At 39.3% G+C, this 17,879-nt stretch overlaps 1 protein-coding gene and 3 gene segments (V, D, J or C); 2 read left to right on the top strand and 2 right to left on the bottom strand.

The window, feature by feature from the left end:
• The window catches only part of si:ch73-103b11.2 (myosin phosphatase Rho-interacting protein), a 42,019-nt gene extending 25,534 nt beyond the window's left edge, over window positions 1–16,485 (top strand). For 5 of the 13 annotated variants that reach the window (XM_043226088.1, XM_043226089.1, XM_043226096.1 and 2 more), the window contains 13 exons: window positions 1,604–1,713; window positions 2,474–2,512; window positions 3,678–4,401; window positions 4,564–4,680; window positions 5,435–9,127; window positions 9,943–10,090; window positions 10,270–10,375; window positions 10,526–10,685; window positions 11,651–11,758; window positions 11,826–11,912; window positions 11,992–12,157; window positions 12,589–12,665; window positions 15,339–16,485. In XM_043226088.1, coding sequence (XP_043082023.1) covers window positions 1,604–1,713; window positions 2,474–2,512; window positions 3,678–4,401; window positions 4,564–4,680; window positions 5,435–9,127; window positions 9,943–10,090; window positions 10,270–10,375; window positions 10,526–10,685; window positions 11,651–11,758; window positions 11,826–11,912; window positions 11,992–12,157; window positions 12,589–12,665; window positions 15,339–15,410 — 5,607 coding nt within the window. In that variant the 3' untranslated portion in view covers window positions 15,411–16,485. Of the gene's footprint in view, window positions 1–1,603; window positions 1,714–2,473; window positions 2,513–3,677; window positions 4,402–4,563; window positions 4,681–5,434; window positions 9,128–9,942; window positions 10,091–10,269; window positions 10,376–10,525; window positions 10,686–11,650; window positions 11,759–11,825; window positions 11,913–11,991; window positions 12,158–12,588; window positions 12,666–13,676; window positions 13,746–15,338 lie in introns of all 13 variants that reach the window. The other 8 variants (XM_043226092.1, XM_043226095.1, XM_043226093.1 and 5 more) reach the window with 7 other exon arrangements.
• LOC122329698 overlaps window positions 1–17,879 on the bottom strand; it is a 610,329-nt gene that overhangs the window by 458,193 nt on the left and 134,257 nt on the right.
• The window catches only part of LOC122329697, a 601,685-nt gene that overhangs the window by 451,967 nt on the left and 131,839 nt on the right, over window positions 1–17,879 (bottom strand).
• LOC122329696 overlaps window positions 1–17,879 on the top strand; it is a 603,783-nt gene that overhangs the window by 449,449 nt on the left and 136,455 nt on the right.

A 17,879-nucleotide genomic window follows, 5' to 3' on the forward strand; every position in this document is an offset into this window, starting at 1 on the left:
TAAAATGGCTGTTAATGGCTGCGTGTGACCCTGACCCACAGTCGCTGGGGTTTGTTTGTAGCTATAGCCAAAAATACATTGTGTAGGTTAGAATTATAGATTTTTCTTTTATACTGAAAATCATTAGGATATTAAGTAAAGATCATGATCCTTGGAGATATTTTGTAAATTTTCTATCATAAATGCATGCTTCAATATAAACTTCATGTTTGATTAGTAATGTTAAATGTTAAATGGCAATATTTAATGGTCATTTATATTTTTTTGCACATGTTTTTACATCAATGGAAAACTTTATTTAGATTATGCGTAAATCTAAATAAAAAAAGACATGTAATACATGTAATACAATCAAAAAAATGTATTTAAGGTCCAGGGCCACACGCATCAACCGCAATGGTACTATAAAATGCATACTTACCATTGGTTGATTATAAAGTGCAAATAAGAGATTTGACTCGATTTCATCTGGTCAGTGCAATAAATACATTAAGGTCATGTCTACAGACCACAATGTCACGTGGTTACTTTTGATACGGTCCACTTTGCGATCACCCATAACACCCTAGCAATGCATTTAAAGCATTCAGGACACCTTGACATCCTCGCACCAAGTCTTTGCACAGGCAAGCACCATTTAGAAGTAAAAAGTACAAATATAAAGCAGGAGTTTGCGTTTGAAAGTGCTTGTTTTGCATGCTCCTGTGCTTTATTAATAAAGCTGTTGAAGTACTTGATATCGTGTTGTTCATCGAGGTGGTGAATAACTCTAGGTTCCCCGGCGCTGTTTTTAAAGTTATTTTAGAGATGGCAGAAATAGCAGAAAGCGTTGGCCGTCTCTGTGTACAGACGAACAGCGGGGCGTCAGTGTCAAGAAATGAATAACAACTGTAAATATAACTACAGCTTGCTATCTTTATGCCTTAGATACAGAATGCTAAACTCACATCTGAAACTCCTCTTCCCATCTGATCTTAGTTTTCACTTGAGCTATATATCACTTTTTTAATTAAGTATGTGGTTGGACAATGTCTTATGGAATGATATTGATTCTGAATAAAAGATGCAAGACTGGGACAATTTGCTGATTTCTTTTGTTATTTACAGTGTCCCACATTCGCAGCACGTCGTAATGAAGAGTATACGAATCATGTTTTTTCATTGTGTGTATTCTAAATTAAAAACTGTAGTTGGGTTATTTTGATTAGATTAAAAAATAACTGAAAAATACAGCTAACAAAATAAAACAGAATAAAAATTATTATTATAATTATTATAATTTTATACATTTATTATATTCAGTATATAATATGAAATAAATAATATTATAGAAAAACATATTTCTTTGTATCGAAAATATTGAGAGCTGAATAATTCACTAAATCATGGAAATTGTTGGTTGTTTGAGAGCTATTGAAAATATAACATTAACTTTTTAATTATGTAATACATTAATAATTTTTTTAATTAATTATTTAATCATTTTTGGATTTGCAGTTGTAACGTAAATATTTTAACAGTGTTTTCTTTTGTTTAACTGTCATGCAGTTGTTAACTGATCTGGTCATCTGACCCATTACTCATGTCCTTGTCTTCCTCTCAGAGTAAAGAAGGGGCATTCACGCTGTCTGCTATGACCTCTGGGATACGTCGGAACTGGATTCAAGCCATTCTGAAGAATATGCGGCCTACCGTCGCTCCTGATGTCACACGGTTAGCCTCTACATCATCTTTAGTGTGAAAAGGGCAAAAAAGGAGAGAACACCAAACATTTATACATTTACACTTTCCTCTGTGAATTAATCTGAATACTCTACATTATATAAAAATGTAAGGCCCCGTTTACACTAGTGCGTTTTAGTTTTAAAACGGCATTTTAGAATGAAAATGATCTTCGGTTACACTAGCGATTACGTTGTGTTTTTAGAAACGATCTCCAGTTACACTACACAACCTAAAACGCATGTCTCATGATCATTCATGCAAGTACAACCATAGATATGTATGTGTTATTTAAATCACGGAACGTGAGTGCTTGGAACAATTGATTGAGTAATCTACCAACGCATATCTACAGCAACAAGCATGACGTTATTGTTTACACTGTACTTTACATTTTGTTCCGTTTACAACCCTGGTGCAACCATGGTGTTTTCAAAGTAAAACGCGGTCTGCAGCACTTTCAAAAGTCTCAACGTACTAATACTGAAATGTACTAGTGTAAACGGCTGTCATTTCTTCACCTCTCTTAACAACTGGCTTTTTCAATCTGTTTGATTTCATTTTGATGAGGTTCCACAACCCTACATGAACAGTACACACTCACCATAAAACATTTAAGCATGTCAACTTTCTTGTTTCCTAAACGGTTCCTCAAACTCCACTTTTTTCATTTGTAATTATTTCTCTCTTCTTCTGTTTCTAACTTACCTGTATAATTTATTTTGTTGTGTTTTTCCTGCTCCGGCTACAGGAAAAACGTGTCTCTGAAACTTTCAGTTCTTATGCCCAGGTTGGCATTTCCAGTTCTTATTCTAACCTGTTTGTCTGCTGTTATGTTAGAGCTGAATGTAGCCTTGTGCTTTCATGGTGTTCTGGCTTCTGTTTGCTATGTAATAATTCCTGTTCCCATTTGCCTGCGTTGTTTGCTCTGTTGATAATGGAGCTGTTAATTTAGCACGTTACTATAGTATTTTTACAATTATGGAGATAAATGAAGTAGAAGAGCATTTGCAATGTATGCTTTGTTATTTTGGAGTTGCTACACCAATGCTTTGTGTGTGTTTAGTCAGTTTAGTTAGGATATTGGTGTTGATGTTTTGGTTCAGGCTTTTAATTTTTGATACCGTTTAACGGCATTAAATTTCTAAAATGCATTTAGCACGTTTGCCTAATTTGACTTTCCAGCTGTTTCACACCACATGCTAACCAGGTGCGAGACGATTAAGTCATGTGTGTGAAATCCCCTCTGAATGAATGGACATTTTGTCAGCTTCACGCTGGATAGACCTAAATTAAACCTCTTGTGAACATTTGACAAATTTGAACCATTTGTTGTCACGTTATTGGATGATACTCTTTATTTTCAGCCAATAAAAGTTCTAAACAAATCATCCAATTGATGAACGAATTTAAAAAAGATTTTCATTCAAAATCATTTTTTGAAAACTAGACTCAGTTATTGGCAGCTAGTTAAGTTAGGCTGATACAGCCCATTTTGATGTTCACAACTCGCCAGTACTTCTCCATCTCTTGTGATGTTTCACCAGCTGCCTCTTTGAAGGAGATGAAAAAATAGCATTGCATCAGTGCCCATTTTTAGATCGCACCCTGCAGTGCAGGCACACATGAGTGTTTACCGACATGTTTGACAGTGGTTGAATGCCATGCAGTGACCAGATGGTTTTCCTCACCCTAGTAACCATTAATCAAACCATCCTGTCTTCAGCAGTTTGGGTATGTGCTTTTAGACAGCTGTACCACATTTCTTTTCTTTAACACTGTGTTTGTTTCACAACACATCTCGGTACAGTTATGTCCACAAATAAGGAATAATTCTGATTTTCCCACAATGCTTTGTGATAAAGCACGTATTGAAGTAGTAGCTCTGATGCTTGCCTTAGCAAACAACATTAATGATAGATAGTGTATTGATTCAGTATCTTCTCGCCTTACAGTTCTCTTCCAGAGGAGCGATCCAGATCAAATGTGGAGCAAAACTACATCCAGCCACCTTCAAACTCTTCGGCACTCTCTAACAGCTCTGTAGTTGAAGCTAAAAAGTTGCATGAGGACATCACAGACTCCGCTCCTCCTTCTGATCTCCGTAAGAGCAGAGTCAACAAGCGTGAGGGGCGGTCTAAAACCTTTGACTGGTCTGAGTTCCGCCCAGGACAGGAAAACGAGAGCGGACCACCCTTGATAAAGAGGGCAGACACTTCAGTCATTATCTCATCTTCTCCTTCCTCCACCTCCTCTGCTGACTCTTCTCCCATCTCTAGCACCTCCTCTAATCAGACATCATCCTCAATCACTACCACCAGCCATACTGATAAGTTGCCACAGCGAGAAGAAGTCTTGCAGGACTATATGCATCGCAATCAGACGACACCTACGGTCAATGCGACGGCGGTGGCAGAGCCCCCATCAAAGCTCCCCCATATAGTGCCACAGGAACAGTTGAGAATGGATGTAGACCATGCCACAGATGCACAGGAGGTCGACAATCAAAGTGCAGCCCGCAAAAACTCTGATGTCCAAGTAGAAATTGAGCAGAGGTGGCACCAGGTAGAAACAACACCTCTCAGAGAGGAAAAGCAGGTACCAATCACTGGCAGCCCAAGTGTACCTGTTGGAGATAGAGCCCTTCCGCAAGAACTGACCACTGCACTGGAAAAAGAGGTAAGAAACATCAGTATTTGGTTCTTGCTTCATTTACCATGTTAAAATGTTGATGAGTATGTGCCGATAAAGACTACTTGGATGTCTCTTGATTTATTTATTCAGGTCAGTTCTGACCATTGTACAATTTCAAATCTTTTTGCCTTCCTCTGATGCACACAGTTAGGTCAGGCACAAAGGGAGCTGGCGAGACTCCAGCAGCAGAACAGCATCTTACAGGAGCAACTTCAGGATGCCCGTGGAAGAGAGCAGAGTGCCAGGGAAGGATACGTACTGCAGGTACCCAAAGAGATTGACTGAACCTAGTCAGAAATAAACAATAAACGAAATCTTCTGTAGTGTTTGTATTTTTGGTTTTTTTATTTCAAAACTAATACAACTTTTGGGGTGTTAATGAAACCGCATGAGTGGTACTAACTGATCTGCATTGTCTTTCTTTCCCTGGGCTCTGACTGGGTTTTTGTAAGCTCTTGTAACCAAACTACAAGTTTGCAAATAATAACAAATGTAAACAACTGACAAGCTTTCAGCTGTGCTTTTGTACGTTTTGTTTGGCCTTGTATCTGTTTCATCTTTTGTCAGTCTCTTCTTTGCATAAGTTGCACGGTGGTTCCATTCAAGTTTTTTTATTTTTCTTTAGTTGCCATGTAGAAAGGAGTGTTACTCCATTAGTTTCTTCTCCCTTCTCTTGTTCCCTCTTGTATTGTTTTCTGTACAGTTCCATTTGTATTATCCGTCAACACAAGGTTGCATTTCATAGTTGCATTCCGTAGATCCTCTTTAGATCACAGATTTCCCTTTTTAATTGTGTTGTTCACATTTTCCCCTCATTTATGAGCACCATTCTCTCCATCTGTGATGTCATCTTGAAAAAGCACAGTGGAAAGCTTGAGTAAGTATGTAACTTCAGAAATTTAGCTCCAATGTTCCAGAGTTCCCAGCCACAGCCCAGAAGATGTTCAGCAGCATGTCTGTGGCCATAAAAGAGAAGACTTCCTCTTACTAATTGCACTTTGCTCTTAATCTCTTAAAGAGTGACACGACCGCTGCAAAACCTTCTCCTGATACAGCGTCTCCCTCAGTTCATCGAGCACCATGGCAGCGACTCAGCAAGCTGAACCAGGATCTAAAGTCCGAGCTGGACTCCCAGCGACGGAAACAGGATAAGGCCAGTCAACAAGTTAGCAGTTTACGGCGTAGCTACAGCGAAGCAAAAGATATAATAGGACACCATGAGGCAGAAATCGAAGCCCTGGAGGATAAGCTAACGGCTGCCATGGCAGATATTGTAGTGAGTGAGCAGGCTGTGGCACGCATGCGTAGCGAGCTAAAAATTGAGCGGGTTCGATGTCAAGAACGTGAGGAAGAATGGGTTCGAAATGAAACAACATTGCGGTCGCAGCTGCGAGAGAGCGAGGAACGTCTTCGGCAAGTCGAGGCTAGTTTGTTAGAGAAGAACCAGGAACTGAGACAGCTCGAGCAGAAGCAAGCTTTGCAAAGGGACCAGCACAAAGAGGTGCAGAGGCTACAGGAGAGACTGGCTGAGGCCACTGGACGTCTGATTTCCATGGAGGAAGCTCAAAACATGAGAGAAGAGCGGGAGAGGAAGGAGCAGAGAAACCAGGAGGAGAAGCACGAGCGGGAGCGGCAGGGTCTGACACGGAGATTGGCGGAATCTGAAGAGAGGAGGCGTGAAATAGAAGAGCAATTGCAAGAGGTTCAAGAACAAGTGGAGGCACTGCTGAGAGGGAGTGGTGGGATGGAAACTGTGGGACTGAGAGAGGAAGTTCATCGCCTTCAGCAGGAGTTGGAGGCGCAGACAGATATGGTGGAAATGCTGCGAGAGAGCGTGAGGAGGCTGGAGGAGGAACGTGACCAGCTTACCTGCCGCTGTCAGGAACTACTCAATCAGATTGCAGAGGCCGACCGAGAGGTAGGAAAGCAACAGGCATGTTTAACGACAGTGGAAACAGACTATCACTCTCTTGAGAGCTCATATGAGCGTGTCTCAGAGGAATTTGCTAGGATAAGTCATGTGCTACGAGAGAAGGAAGAGGAAGTGAAGCAGACAAAAGAAATGTATGAACAGCTAATCAGGCAGAAGGAGCAGGACTTGAGCGAGGCCCTCGTTAAGATGGCTGCCTTAGGCAGTAGTCTAGAAGAAACAGAACTTTGCCTGCAGCAAAAAGAAGAACTTCTTTCCAAAATGGAGCGTGACTATCCAGGTCTGGTAGAGTCACGTCAAGCGGAACAGGAGCTTCAGGCAAAACTGGTGGTTGCAGAGGATCGGATTGCTGAGCTGGAGGAACACCTCAATGCCCTCCGACTCGGATATGCAGATCTCAGGATGCGACGTTGTCGCTCGCAGGAAGACCTGCTTTATGGTTTGAAAGAGTTGCAACATGATGTTTCCTCCTCATCAAGCACCTCCCAACTCCTGCTTGCAAGAAGCAGCTCCGAGACGGAAATGTCCTTGGTAAAGCGCCAGAGGATTCGCTTTTCCACTATTCAGTGCCAATCCTATCGGTCCCAAGGAGCAGACAAATTTCAGACAGAAAACACATCTTTGGATCTGACACAAGATCTAAGCCTAGACCACATGCATGACCTCAGCCTGACCCAAGATATCAGTGTAGTCAGTGACAGTTCATTCCAGCAGTGTAGAGATCCAGAGAAGTTCATCTCCATTATACACACTCTGGAAACCAAGCTATTGGCAACAGAGGAGAAGCTCAGGCACCTTACAGAGAAGATACGGGACCAGCCCGATCTTTCAGCAATGCAGGAACACCTAAGCACCAGAGCTACCATGGAGGACTATACGACTAAAACCTGTGATGAATTATCAATGGATGAACCCAGTCAGAAATTCTTCAACAAGACTTCTGGCGAGCAGGACAGTGAGGAATATGAGAAGGCATTGGCACTAGTAGAGTCTTGCACAGAAAGAGTCAGAGAAATTCTCAGCAATCAGAAAGAGACCAGTTCTGCTGAATCTCTCATTTGTACCCTTGCAGAAGTAGAGAAACGGCTGGTTTGTGCCACCATGTACCTGAGGAAGGGCAGCACATTGTATGAGTCGTGCCAGATCTTTGATGCACCAGATGTGCATTCGATGCAGGAAGGTATAAAGCGGTTTGCCAGAACGTTAACCTTTGAAGCTGAGGTTTTGGAGAAGATGGGGTTCTCTCTGCAAGACCTGAACTCTGATATTATGTCGGCCCTGAACTCCATTCACAAGGATGCCGAAAACATCAAGAAGAACTGCGACAGTTGTCTCTCAGTTGTTTATGCTGATGTACTTACAAGAAAGCTTATGCTGGAGACCATGTTCTTGGCAGAGGTGGACAAGCTTGAGACGAGCAAGCAATCAAATAGTGCTTTTTCACAGGAAGTCATCAAGAATGCTTGCATTAGTGCTGAGCTTGCCTATTCTCTTCAGAATCTAACAATGAATTTTCAGGAAAAATTTGATGAGCTTCAAAAGGACTTGCTCCAGGCGAACGAGACCTTAAAACAAAGGGACATGGCTCTGAAAGATGCTGTTAGCACATCAAAGCGCGCTCACCTTGAGAGCATGACCCAAAGTGATTCCGATCATCTTGGTGATGTCGCCCCTCCTGAACTTGTCCCCTACATGGAGCAGATTGAGATTGAGGAAGCTCAGAGTTTAGCTGCAGAGATTGTCCACAGACATTTAGCAGACGGCATCCTGTCCCATAGTGCAGAATCACAATCGCATCTGCAAACGAGCTGGGAAAATCTCATCACTGAGCTCAAAAAGCAAGCGAAAGCCCTCCGCAGTCTCTCTCAGGAAATTGAGAGGATCTGCGAGGAAGGAGAAACAAATTCACTTTCTGGGCTTGCGGATGCCATCCAAAAGAGTTCGTGGCGCAATGACTCCAGCGCCGCTTGTATGCGAGAAGCATTAATGCAGGCGCAGGTTGCATATGTTGCTTGCAGATTACGAGCAGGTCACACAAGGGAAATTTCTCTCTGCCAAGAAACTAGCCGCAACATGGCAGCGCTCGTCCAGGAACATGCAGAGAGTGTTGCAGCCATCCAAAGGCACTACCAGAGCTGCTTAGAGAAAGAACATCTTAGCTTTACTGGCACTATCAGTTCCTTGCAGGAAGAGAACGACATGCTTCGGGGAGAGCTATCCTATAAGCTCAGGGAGCTTCAGGAGCAGCGGCAGAACTTAACCCAGCTGGAAGAAGCATTTCATAGGGAGAAAGAAGAGCTCAGGAGCAGGCATTTAGATGAGATGGGAAGGGCTGAGCAGGAGCAGATAACTAGAGAGTTTGAACTAATGGAGCGTGCCGCCAATAGCCAACGCAGGCTGGAGAACCTGCTTCTGGAAATGGAAAATGCTGAGTTGAGACACAAAGAGCAAATCCGGAAACTTGAGCAGGAATTTCAGAGTAAGGTCCAAGAACTAGAGCACGCCAACAGAGAGGAGCTCCGCAAGCTACAAGAATGCTACAGCCAGACCATCTGCTCACCGGAGGAGAGCGAACAAGTGGAGAAGAAAGATGAGGCTGACGCATGTCCCATGGAGGAAGGGGATGGAACTGATCAGGTAACATGCAGGGAGTCCCTGCTCCGAATCCAGGAGCTGGAGATGCAGTTGAGCAGCATGAGGGAGGAGCTGGAACAAAAACCACTGGATGGAGATCTGACCAGCCTGAAAGAGAAATACCAGCGAGACTTGGACAGCCTCAAGGTTTAACCTTTCACTTTTCAAGTTTAATGTCACACCCATTCACTGCCATAGCGCCGTGTTTATAGGACCCTCAGTAGGTTGTTGCTGTTAGTGGGTTGCAGTGATTTTTGCAGAGTATTGCTTATTGATTTTGTTTATACAGGTTTCAGAAACAGTACACATTTCAAATGACAAATTTACACTGTTATTTATTATGTATATCAAGTGGTTTAATGCTCCTTGGAGTTTTGAAAGTAAATTTGAGATGATCACTGCAACCCTGTAGCCTCATAACCATGATGCTTTCCCCTTTTTCCTATGCTGTAGTGCACATTAGCAGCGCTGGGAGTATTGAGCACACACAATGAATGTACAAATGACCATGATTACAGACAAAATTCTACCTATACTGAGGACTTCCTCTGTTTAAAAACGCCTTGTGACACCTAGCATGATGTTTATTGTGTGTTTGAATGCACGGGAGCTCTCTAGTTAACCCTTATCGATCATGCTTGCTTTCCTTCCACTCCTCTATGCTTACTTTCATCTCTCATCACATGAATAAATGTTTAAATATGTGAACACCACAGAGTTGGGCTGGGCAGACATTGGTTTTCTGAAATTCCTTATTTGACTGTACTGATTGAAATCATTTAACTTTTGCATTTTGAATGCATAAACTGACAAAATTAAGTATTGAAGTATAAAATAAATTCTACACTTTTATAGATCCAAATTGATTTGATTCAGGAAATCAACTGCAGATATCCAGCCCTAGTAGAGACCTAGTAAGTGTTTGTTTGCATATGTGATGTGGTGTTTTATGTGGAACGCAGGCGACATGCGAGCGTGGGTTTGCAGCGATGGAGGAGACGCATCAGAAAGTGATCGAGGACATCCAAAGGCAGCATCAGCGAGAGATCCGGAAACTTCTGGAGGAGAAAGAAAGACTGCTGGAGGAGGAAACCAATGCCACTATTGCTGGTAATGAGTACATTACTATATACAACCAAAATTTCCAAAATTGGTGAATTACTTGGAAAAAGTGAATTGGCGTATTTGTCTCTTCAAACTGCTGTCAGTGTGCATGTCAGTTGTTTAATGCAATATTATATCTAGCTCTATAACGGATTTAGCATCACAGTAGGTTGTTTTGTGCATAGCTATTGAGGCCATGAAAAACGCTCATCGCGAGGAACTGGAGAAGACGCAGCGGTCACAGATGAGCGGCGTGAGCGCAGACATTCAGGAGCTGCGCAGACAGTATGAGTAAGAAGCCATCACTTTATCTACACAAAACATTTACTAGTCACTAGGAAGATTTAATTTTTTTCATCAGTGCTTTTTACCAAGACGATGGAAAAGCAAAAAGTTTTGACGTTTTATAAAAAAAATTTTTTTTCCATTTCTTCCATGTAGAGAGGAGTTGCAGTCTATCCATCGTGAGCTGGAGGTTTTGTCTGAGCAGTATTCTCAGAAGTGTTTAGAAAATGCACATTTGGCTCAAGCGCTGGAAGCTGAGAGACAGGCACTGGGACAGTGCCAGCGAGAAAACCAGAAACTGCATATACACAACCAGGTCAACCTCAACTTTATTTATCTATAAATAAACGTTTATGTAAATACAGTTATCTTTAGGGCTTGAAGATCTTAATTTAATTCAAGACGCAGATTAAGAAAAAAAAGACTAATAGATATCACCATAACTCCAGTTTAATGATTACATTAATAATTGCAAATAATTTAGTAGAGCTGTCAAACAATTAATCACATCCATAATAAAAGTTCTGTAATATATGTGTGTCTACTGTATATATTAATTATTTATATCTAAAATCCACACACATAGTATATATTTAGAATATATTTTAAATATTTTCATGCATGGGTGTATATTTGTTTATACATTTTATATATATATATATATATATATATATATATATATATATATATATATATATATATATATATATATATACACACACACTACTACACACATATAATATATAAACAAAAACATTTATTATGTTTTTGTTTATATATTATGTGTGTGTGTAGTGTGTGTGTGTGTGATTTTATTATGGATGTGATTAATCATTTGACAGCCCAAATCTTTTGTATTGCAATTGCTGTGTAATATTAGTATTAAAATATGCAAATGAAGCATTGTTTCCTTTTGATGACAGTAAAGTCAAAGGATATTACAGAGAGGATTTTGGAGGATCTCTTTTAATTCCATAAATCAGCAGCCAGAATAAAATACATTTAAACCATTTTTAGGAATACAAAAACTTACTGTAAATTAGGTAAATTATATATTAACAAAACCCCTTCTATATATAATAGAAATCAAAATTTGGTGCTTCTGAAGTCACTTTAAGCGAATAGCTAATTCGCAAAAAAAAAAAAAAAGTCTTTTGGATGTTTTTTGAAAACATGCTACAAAAAGCCAAAATCTCAAAATTGAACGAAAATAGTTTCTTTAAGAGTGATAGAATCCCTACCATCATATAAAAAAAACCCCTGCATGGTTTATGTTTACAGGAACTAAATCATCGTCTGAATGAAGAGATCACCAGAATGCACTCCTGCATCAGTGAAGACAAATCAACTTCCTCTCTGACACAAGGCAAAGACATCTATGAACTGGAGGTACAGCATCTGAATTTAGATCGTATGAAGCCATCGTGCACAACATCTAAACAGTGTTTTTCTGCAGGTTTTGCTGCGAGTGAAGGAGTCGGAGATCCAGTACCTCAAACAGGAAATAAACTCTCTCAAAGACGAGCTGCAGTCGGCACTTCGAGTAATATGAAAGCACACGCTCCGTACATGTGTTTCTCTTTAAGTGCTCTCTCGACATGTCACTTGCGTGTGTGTTTCAGGATAAGAAGTATGCTTCGGACAAGTACAAGGACATTTACACAGAGCTGAGTATCGTCAAAGCTAAAGCTGACTGTGACATTAACAAGCTGCGGGAGAAACTTTTGGCTGCTACAGAAGCTCTTGGGGAATTAGACGCTGAAGGAAGTGGCGTTACTGCTGGATACGGTGAGAGATTTAAAGGCAAAGTTCATGCAAAAAGGACATTTCTCTCATCATTTAACCACCCTCGTGTTCTCCACATGACTCCATAGGGCACAAAAAACACACAGCTGTTCAGTGGCTGATGTTTAGTTTTCAGTTTAATTACAGCAAGTAAGATGTACATAGACTGAAAAAAATTATTGGTTCACATAATATAAAACTCACTAAAATTCAGTTAATTTATTTATTATTTAAAATAATCCTTATCAAGAGTTTTGCGATACACATGAACCCATTGTACTTATTTTTTGAGTACATAGTAGTTAAGGCCACTTAATATAAAATGGCCATAATCTCATATTTGATCATTTCAGATAATTTGCCGAACATCTCATTTCTTACAAAAAGAGTGTGTACAAAAAGGAAATATTTGACTTTCTTTGTGTGCGTTGCAGACATTATGAAGTCAAAGAGTAACCCAGACTTCCTGAAGAAAGAAAAATCCAAACAGATACGTGGCGTCAGGTCAAAGGTGAGAGGTCAAAGCCTGTCTGTGTCATAAATATACACCTGTCATTCATTGATTGTACATATTCCTGTGCATTTATGTAGAAAATAATATTGGTTGTGTGTTGTGCTGTCAATCAATTAATTGCGATTAATCGCATACAAAATAAAAGTTTCTGTAAGCATTACATGTGTTCTGTGTGTGTATATATATATATATATATATATATATATATATATATATATATATATATATATATATATATATATATATATATATATATATATACAAATATATAAAAACACACACATACAATATATATTATGAAAATATTGTGTATATTATAATATATATTATAAATAATATGTTTATATTCATATACTTTAATATATATTTTAATATAAATATATTTAATATATAAACATGACATTAAATGTACACGTATGTATTCATGTGCTTTTATAAATATACATATACATAGCACACATACATATATTATGTAAGCAAAATCTTTTATTTTGGATGCAGTTAATTGTGATTAATCATTTGACAGCACTAGTTGTGTGATTGTTTAACGTGATGCTGTTGTGTATATGAGTGTTTGACAAAGATATACTTGTGTTTATTAGGGCTGTCAGGTGTCAAATATATCATATTTGGATAAATGAATAAACTACAAATATATATATAAAGCTTTTGCATTGTTCAGACCAAAAAAAAAAAAAAAATATATATATATATATATATATATATATATATATATATAAAGCTTTTTGCATTGTTCAGACCAAATTCTTTTATGCATTAATTTATTTATTCTTTAATTTTTTCCCCCTTTTTTTTAGATGTTTAATGTAAATGGTACACGTTAGAAAAGGTAAATGCGAGACAACTGAATAATATTTGCTACTTTTATTTAATAATAATATGGCAGCCCTAGTATTTTTGCGTGTGATTGTACGGAACACTGTAGACATTGTGTGTGTGTGTGTGTGTGTGTGTGTGTATCCTCACATGTGTGCACTGTCCTGTCAGGCAGAGAGTGAGGGGTTGTTCGGGGGTAGCTGACCGCTGTGACCCCATCAGGTCCTACAGGTGAAGCAGGTATCGCTCTCGTGAGAGTACGGCTGTGTTTGCATGGAATATGGAGAGTATTGCACAGCATACTGTACTTGACCTTTCATTCCCAGTTTTGTGAATACACGACTTTAACTGGATGCCACTCACATGCACCGAGGTCCACGATACAATTAAAGAGGTTCAGCATGAAAACCATACACTCTTCTGTCAAATACAGTGTCAGGTGGTATGTATTATACATGCTGTGCAGTATTTATTCAGCGCGTATTCCACTGTGAACGCAGCCTTTGAATCCTGCATGAGCCCTACACCTCCTGACAGTTTAAAAAAAAAACACCTGCGACTTAACCCGGTCTGGCAGGTCGACACATAACCGGCACAGGTCGCGTTATGTGTTTGGACTGTTTATATGTTGGGGGTTCTTGCTTTGTGCGTGCGTGGTTTTGGTGTGGAATTTAGACGGCAATTGTTTTCCAATGAGCACTTGCACTGAACCACTCGTGCGTAAAACACTTACCGTCTGAATAGACTTTCTGTGTCATCGCCGTTTTCCTCGCGGTACTCCCTTAATGCATTATACAGCTTAAAGGGATATTTAAGGATATTTTAAAACGTCTAAAACTGTACTTGGGGCACTCTTTATTTGTCTTAAGTCGTTTGGGGTAAACCGTCTCTAAATAAGAGCTTTGTGCGTCTCAGAATCCTGCTGAAAAAATCTTCATTATTTAAAGACGCGAGGAAATGAAGTGTCACGTGTCCCGTTAAGGTCTCGAAGGCAACGAGACGGATCTAATAGTGTAATAATACAGAAACCAGACACCACCGTGTGTGTGTGTGTGTGTGTGTGTGTTCACGTGAACGTCTTTTGCTGGTGTCTTGTTGCACAGTGATAGAACCACGGCCAGCGAATTATAAAAACTGATCTCAAACGGTTTAAAACTCCCTGAATGTCCCTTTAAGAAATTTGCATGCGCCGTAAACACACAAATGAAAATCAAAGCAGTTCTGAATATATTTGAATACACTGCCATGTATGAAATAGATGGGATATCATGCGAGCTGATTGCAGTGCAGCTCATTTTTAGTGTGTCTTAGACAGACAAAGATGCTTTCTGCTGGAGGAGATCACTTTTTGCCATCATAATTCAGTCTGTTTATTTAGTTTTTTATTAATTCATTTGATGATATTTTTATTTAGCAGAGAGTATCTTTTAACTAAGTTATGTTGGCCATTGAGTTCCGTAACATCTCATACAGCCTGTTGTTTATTTATATTTAGTATTTGTATATATTATGTTTAGTATTTTTTAGATTCAATCACTAGACATGAATTTTTAGTTACGTATTAATTACAGTTTTGCTTTGATATGCGTGTATGTTTTTTTTCTTTTGGATAATTCAAAATGATACCGGCATCAAATTTGGAAATGTTAAATAATTAAAATTAAAAATATAATATTTCCACCTCATGGCCTATGCTAGCAAGGATCTGAACGTTTCGCGATTGGTTTTGCGCGCATTTTAAAGATCTCTGGACCGAAGGCGAACAACTCAATTCTTATGGAGGATCGTTTTTTACTTTTCTGGAAAAATGAGCATTCTCCCTTTCTTTTTCAGAGTTTAAAGGAGGGCTTGACCGTACAGGAGAGGATGAAGCTTTTGGAAGCGAAAGACTCCAGAAAGATATAACGCACCTCACGCCTCTCTTTCTTCCTTTTTCTGTATCCTCGCTCTCTTATCGTCTTGATTTAGATCTTCTCGGCTGGTAGATGAAGCAGGGTAAATGACTTCAGCTTTCTGATCGTGTTAATATTGTTTGTGTGTGTTAAGGGAATGACGTGTTTCAATACGAACCGTTTTTGCCAAGCTTCAGCGCCGACGAACCTCATATTTTTGGTGTTTTCTGGTCTCTAGCGGTCCTGAAGCCGTTCCTTGTCATCGCAGTATATACCAACACACTCAGTATTGAACTAAAACACTAGATGTGCGTGTGTGTGTGTGTGTGTGTGTGTGTGTGTGTGTTTCTCATTTAGGTATCTTCTGAATGGCTGCTCTCGTGTTTTTTTTAGGGGTGCTGGTGACATTTTTATGATTACTCTGAAAGCAGATTTAATTATTGACAGAGAGAGATATTATTTTGCCAATGATACTGTAAATATGAGTAAAGTGGCGTACGTGATGATAACACTTTTTCAGACTTTCTAGTACTGTAACTTTGAGATGAAACGACGTGGTTTCTGTAAGCTGGGTTGCAACGTGAGCGTTTCGGGTGGTTATGCGCTTCGGTCATTTACTTGATGAGAATCTAATTGCTGTTTTAATTGCTTTCGTGTCGCTTCTGACGTGCAAAATTTCGGGCAGCCAAACGTGATCTCTGCTGTGGGTTGTTTTTGGCGTAAAGCTTTTTTTTTATGGATTCGGTTATTCCAGCGTTCGTGCCGTTCAACGGCGGCCTTTGCATGAATACGAAGCACTTTCGAGTCGTCGATCTCTCCATATTCCTTCTGCTCCAGGATTCAGAAAGCGTTGAACACGCAACAAAGAAAACTCACTGTATAATAATATTCAATATTGGCTTTGTAAATAATCGGTTTTAGAGAAGATTCCTTTATCTTGTTCTCTCGGTCTGCATAGAGGAAACAAATCTTTATATCTATCTATAAGCAGTATGTCTACACCTAATTGCCTATCTGTATGAATATTTTTATTTTGGCGTGCGTGAACGTGGTACATCTGTAATAATAAAATGTTTTTGAATTAAAAATACAGCGATGCATTGTCTTTTTTCTTTTTTTTTTTTAAGAAATGTGTATATAAAAAATTGCTGCGTCCTATGACAAAATCTCCCCTACTTTACTTAGCTGGGGAAAAAAATTACGACAAAATCTATAGCGCTGGGGAAAAAAATAGCTGAATAGTAATCAAGACTACCTTTTAGTATAAGTATGCATTCATAAATGCATAAATAAAATAGTCCAGCCATCAGTGGTTCAATCTGATTTTTATGAATTCTGTTGCTGAACTTAGCAACTTTTCAGACCACTTCCTTCCAAAAACACCTAGCATCGAATTTAGCCGTTTTCAAAATTGATTTAGCCACTTTCAGCAACTCTTGATAACCCGAGCAATAAAAAAGAGGCGCGCTTTCCATCTAAATCACACAAAGGGGGATCCAAAGGCCAACTGCTATTTGCAATTATTCAATGTAATAATAGTAACAGCGATAATAATTACGTGAACGTTATGCACCTTGTTAGCAGCTTGTACCTGGCATTGTTGATCAGAAAAAAATGCTAGCAATCAACCTTTCTTTAGCAACTTTCCCTGACCAGAGACACGGAGCCTTTTTCTTTGCATGCAAAAAGTGCATCAGATTGAACCACTGATGACAGACGGACTATTTTTGATGATGTTTTTCACACTCTTCTGGATTTTACTCGGCAATCAAAGGGATATTTTCATCCAAAATGCCAACGAGACTGGGGCAAGTGATTGAGGTGAACTGTTCAACATGATCTGCCCAAACCTCACACTGTAAAGCAGCAGTAACCTGAACTCTACTGAAGTAATGTTTCTCCTGGCCAGCAGAGAGCAGTCACGGCTCAGTTGTTTTTTCTTTGGTCTTTAATTTACCTCCATTAACCTTGGTATTTTGGGTTAGGGGATTTCTCACCTCTCTCTCTCTCTCTCTCTCTCTCTCTCTCTCTCTCTCTCTCTCTCTCTCTCTCTCTCTCTCTCTCTCTCTCTATATATATATATATATATATATATATATATATATATATATAAGAAACAATTGCAGTTGACTTTGACAGCCAGTGGTAATTATGCAGCTTTGTTGCATGAAAAAAAAACACCTGACATTTTGATAATGACATCTTTTGTGAACACAACAATCTTGATTTCTGCTGCAAAATGCCACAGTGTTTAACAGGACCACTTTTTAAACCTACACTAATCACGCTTGCTTATTAATGAAATGTTAATAGCTGGAAAACCCACTCGACTCTTTGACCACGCCCTTTTCAGAGCTTAAAACCCTTGTGCATTCTGCTACACGACTCACAGGGAATATACAATGGCTATCTTTATTAGGCAAACTATTTATGGTTAAATATAATTTTTTTTCCCTACTAGGAAACGTGTTATGCGGCGATC

The sequence above is a fragment of the Puntigrus tetrazona genome, chromosome 24 (genome assembly GCF_018831695.1).
Source record: "Puntigrus tetrazona isolate hp1 chromosome 24, ASM1883169v1, whole genome shotgun sequence".
NCBI lineage: Eukaryota > Metazoa > Chordata > Actinopteri > Cypriniformes > Cyprinidae > Puntigrus > Puntigrus tetrazona.